Source organism: Salmo salar, chromosome ssa03, assembly GCF_905237065.1.
Source record: "Salmo salar chromosome ssa03, Ssal_v3.1, whole genome shotgun sequence".
In the NCBI taxonomy this organism is placed as follows: Eukaryota; Metazoa; Chordata; class Actinopteri; order Salmoniformes; family Salmonidae; genus Salmo; species Salmo salar.
This window is the reverse complement of record NC_059444.1, coordinates 56,230,996-56,235,868: the sequence shown is the minus strand read 5'-3', so window position 1 is coordinate 56,235,868 and position 4,873 is coordinate 56,230,996. Positions and strand designations below refer to the sequence as shown.

At 39.2% G+C, this 4,873-nt stretch overlaps 1 protein-coding gene across 1 annotated transcript; it reads left to right on the top strand.

Annotated features, from left to right (window-relative positions):
* Positions 1-1,642: 1,642 nt before the first annotated feature.
* LOC123741841 (interferon alpha-3-like) lies at positions 1,643-2,765 on the top strand. Its single transcript, XM_045716052.1, has 5 exons — positions 1,643-1,792; positions 1,950-2,021; positions 2,181-2,333; positions 2,471-2,569; positions 2,682-2,765. The coding sequence occupies exons 1-5, from the start codon at positions 1,643-1,645 to the stop codon at positions 2,763-2,765; spliced, it is 558 nt and encodes a 185-aa protein (XP_045572008.1).
* The last annotated feature ends 2,108 nt before the right edge of the window (positions 2,766-4,873 follow it).

Here is a 4,873-nt window from a genome sequence, read left to right as displayed (position 1 = left end):
TACAATTTCAGGTCAGAGACATGCGTCTGCGTCAAAACCTTCTGATTGGTGATATGGTTAAGAACTACTTCAAACAGCTGGACGACTTTCTTTCACGTGAGGTAAAGCATCTCATAGGTTGCATTTTGTTGAGAGGGGTGGAGTGGGCCTAGCCTATACCTATGGAGTATAATGTATTCTTTTCACCTAAAACATGTTATTTTTCCGTGTTGCAATGAATTTCCATGTAGGCTATAATATTTAAATGAAGATACAAACACGCCTTACATTGGTTGAAATTGTGATAGCAATTTTGTAAAATTCTGTGGTGTGATGCAACCTTGAAATACTACGACTTTTTCGTTTAAATGTTTTCCTAAATGAGATGTTATTCCTACTAACAATTACATATCAACATCATCTTCAATGAAAAACAATAAACTCCTTTACAATACTCTGAATTCCAGCCATACTTTCCCGCCCTTTAAGACATCATCATATCACTGTAAAACATTGTTGATTCGGATAGTTATTAATTCTATCAAGTACACATTTACTGGATACCATGCAGCATAATTATAACTCCACATTGTGAATGTTAGTTCAATGGAGTATAGCAATGCTAACCATGCTGTTACTCTTCAGTCTCTATAGTGGAAAGACAACAGATGAAGAGGTCCCATCAACTCACATATCTGGATAGAAGTCCAATAAAAGTCCAATAAAAACACACCAATATGGAATACTTTGACAAATGATCTATGTCATAGACCTATATTTTACTCACAAGTGCCTGTAGGCCCAGATTCAAAAGCACCCGAAATATAGGCTCCAATTTAAGCATTAATGTCAAGGTAAGCATTATTGCCAAGGTCTATACTGCCTGTGCGCTCCATAGGCAACGAGTGTCTTATTCTGAAAACCGGGAGCATAAAGGAGCGGGTCTACCAAAATAAATCAGACCACTTAAACCCGTTTCTAAAACGAAATACAGTCTTGTTGAGTGTGTAATTCATTCAACCCATACAACGTTGAAATGTATCTTTAAATAGGAAGTTGAGGTCCAGAAATGGTTTCAACGTAGTTGGATACCATAGTTTCCGGGTGTAAATGAAAAAGGTGTTGCGATTGCGAAGACGAGATTGAAACGCTATTGTTTCCGAAGTGAAAGGACAACGAAATGTTTGCAAATAAATGCATATCAATTTAAGCTGTCGTCTGACTAAAGTGGATTCACAAGTAAATGTTTTTCATCTCAAACATGTTCCTGGTTGGTAATCCAATATTTCAGAATAAAATAAGAAATTAGTTAAGGTTTTAACAAGTCTTCGAGAGATGCACCTGTCCTTTCCGTGCGTTGGCTCCAGGCCGAAAGATATACTGTCAGGTATGAAAGCGCCTGTCTACCGGGACTTCCACCTTTCACTTTCGGAACACCTTTCAACATCTTTGTATAAAATATCGACACAGATTGGAGCATGACAGAACTCTGGATTTCGAGAAGTGGATCGATCAGGAAGAACACTTTATCTCTTTATCCTTTGAGGAATACGTCTTCTTTTTCGGAATTCTACAAAGTATAGGCTGTCTTTCTGAAGTGTGCCTAATTTTGCACCTCGGTTGATAGTGAACAGACAGAGAACTACAGTAGACCTACGATAATATGGGTTCAATAAGCTTATGGATGTGCTTGATCCTGACGATTTGCACCTGGAATAAAACCATCGGATGCACGTGGATGAGGACACTGCCTCGGTCTCCGAGCATGTTCCAAGTGCTCAGCAACAACACCATAACGATGCTTCAGAAAATGGTAGGATACTGTAATGTTTATTTACTTGTTCCTGGTCATTGAGCAGTTGTCATCTGTTCAACATTTAATGTGCTGCTGTGTTTCATTTGATTCAGTTACTCTTATATGTATACAATAATAATATTGCAATCATTTGTTTCTATTTTTGGCATCTCAGGGTCATGTGGTCTCTCGGAAATCTCAGATCACTTTCCCGAACGAGCAATACAGACAAGTCGATAATTTCACGGTAAGACATATGCATAGCCTACACTATTTTAAAAAAAAGATTTTGGTTCAACGTTTTTTCTAAGTGTGTAGGCCATATAATTAGTTTTTAACGAATACGCAATTTGCTATACTTTTCTGATATTCATAAGGCATGTACTAATACAAATCACTCTTCTAGGATAACTGCCGGATTGTCTTCATTTCGCAAACTCTGAACGCTATAGAGAAATTGTACAGCAGTGGTAAATATGATTCCACCGCCTGGGACCAGAAAGGAGTTGACGAGTTTATGATTGGTCTGCATCGCCAGACATCGGAGCTGGACCAATGCGTAAGTCTATGTGATTTGTGATTTTCTCTGAACATTAATGCAAAAGGCAAACATTATCCTATCATTTTAGATTGCCATATAATGTGATTTAAACGAATCATAATATAACATGATTACTTTATATTTTGTTCCAACAGGTAAAGACTATAAAACCTGGACTATCAACATCTGTCAAAAGAGTGAACAAAGATATGAGCCTTCACTTCAAATTCCTGAAGAATTACTTGAAACGCGAGGTAGGTCAATTTGTCTTACCAAGAGAGTGCATTGACCAAATAGGGATATATTCATATGTGTTTACACAACATGTGTCTATTCTAAAATATGACGTGTGTTTCGTTCATGCAGGAATACAGCGCAAGCGGCTGGGAAGACATAAGGAACGTGGTGCTGTCACACATGTTAAGACTAGTCACGATACCAATTGACTAACCAATGAGTCTCATGTGTGTGTCTACAGATTATTTATTTATACGTCTATTTTTTCAACTATTTATTTACACGGTTATTTTTTATGTATGTTTTATTTATTTATTATGTGTATTCACAACTCTGCGAAGTAAAACACATTTTATACTGAATAATGAATTATGTGCTAGGTATTTTTAGGCTGTAGAAAATGTAACAATGTTTTCATGCATTGATTTTTGTATTTATGACGGCCATTGCGTACTGTATTTATTATTGCAACATGATTTTGTTATTGGAAGGATTAAATACATTTTAATTAAATAAATGTGACCTCTAACAGCTGAAATCTATTTTAATCTAACATATTTACCTATAGGCCTAATAAATATGTCCTTAGATAGTCCTGATAATGTCACACGGTGTTGTTGTGTCTTAACTTGAAGACTCACTGATGATATCACACAACCTGTGTAAAACGGCTGGGAAACCTTTAAAATGCGTCCGCAGTGGAGGCAAGAGAAGAAGACCTTTCAGCACCATGGCAAACAAACAGACCGGATCTGACAGGATTACAGCAATCCTGAATGAATCGTGAATAATGATTAGTGAGAAAGTTAAAGACGCACAAATATCATATCCCCAAGACATGCTAGCCTCTCAGCATTACAGTAACTGCCGAGGTTTGCATTTTTGGAGATGTGGTATGATATTTCAAATCAAATCAAACTTTATTTGTCACATGCACCGAATACAACAAGCGTAGACCTTACCGTGAAATGCTTACTTACAAGTCCTTAACCAACAGTGCAGTTCAAGAAGAGTTAAGAAGATATTTACCAAATAAACATAATTAAAAGCTACACAATAAAATAACAATAAGGGGGGTACCGGTACCAGGGGTACAGGTTAGTTGAAGTAATTTGTACATGTAGGTAGGGCTGAAGTGACTATGCATAGATTTTAAACAGCGAGTAGCAGCAGTGTACAAAACAAATGGAGGAGGGGGTGTCAATGTAAATAGCACGGTGGCCATTTGATTAATTGTTCTTATGGCTTGGGGGTAGAAGCTGTTAAGGAGCCTTTTGGTCCTAGACTTGGCGCTCTGGTTCCACTTGCCCTCCTGTAGCAGAGAAAACAGTCGATGACTTGAGTGACTGGAGTCTCGGGCAATTTTATGGGCTTTCCTCTGACACTGCCTATTATTATTAGTCCATGATCAGCCCTTTGTCTTGCTCACATTGAGGGAGAGGTTGTTGTCTTGGCACCACACTGCCAGTACTCTGACCTCCTCCCTATTGGCTGTCTCATCGTTGTCGGTGATCAGGCCAACCACTTTGTGTCATCGGCAAACTTAATAATGGATTTGGAGTCGTGTTTGGCCACGCAGTTTTTGGGTGAACAGGGAGTACAGGAGGGGACTAAGTACACACCCCTGAGGGGCCCCAGTGTTGAGGATCAGCGTGACAGACGTTTTGTTGCCTACCCTTACCACCTGTCTCTCACTGTTCAAATAAACCTACCATTAAAATTATAGACTGATCCTTTCTTTATCAGTGGGCAAACGTACAAAATCAGCAGGGGATCAAATACTTTTTCCCCCCACTGTATTATAATCGTCCGGATTAGTGTCCCGCTCCTTGAAAGAGGCAGCTCTAGGCTTTAGCTCGATGCTGATGTTGCCTGTAATCCATGGTTTCTGGTTGGGATATGTAGGTACGGTCACTGTGGGGACGACGTCGTCGACGCACTTATTGATGAAGCCGATGACTGAGGTGGTATACTCCTCAATGCCATTGGATGAATCCTGGAACATATTCCAGTCTGTGCTAGAAAAACAGTGCTGCAGCGTAGCATCCATGTCATCTGACCACTTCCGTATTAAGCGAGTCACTGGTACAACCTGCTGTAGTTTTTGTTTGTAAGCAGGAATCAGGAGGATAGAATTATGGTCAGATTTGTGAAATGGAAGGCATGGGAGAGCTTTGTATGCATCTCTGTGTGTGGAGTAAAGGTGGTCTAGAGCTTTTTTCCTCTGGTTGCACATGTGACATGCTGGGAAAAATTTGGTCAAACTGATTTATGTTTCCCTGCATTAAAGTCCCCAGACACTAGGAGCACCGCTTCTGGAT

Excerpts from the sequence above, each read along its gene's own strand:
- LOC123741841 (XM_045716052.1), top strand. The coding sequence starts at position 1,643 with ATGGGTTCAATAAGCTTATGGATGTGCTTGATCCTGACGATTTGCACC. Across the intron at positions 1,793-1,949 it reads TAACGATGCTTCAGAAAATG|GGTCATGTGGTCTCTCGGAA; the intron begins GTAGGATACTGT and ends TTGGCATCTCAG. Across the intron at positions 2,334-2,470 it reads CATCGGAGCTGGACCAATGC|GTAAAGACTATAAAACCTGG; the intron begins GTAAGTCTATGT and ends TTGTTCCAACAG.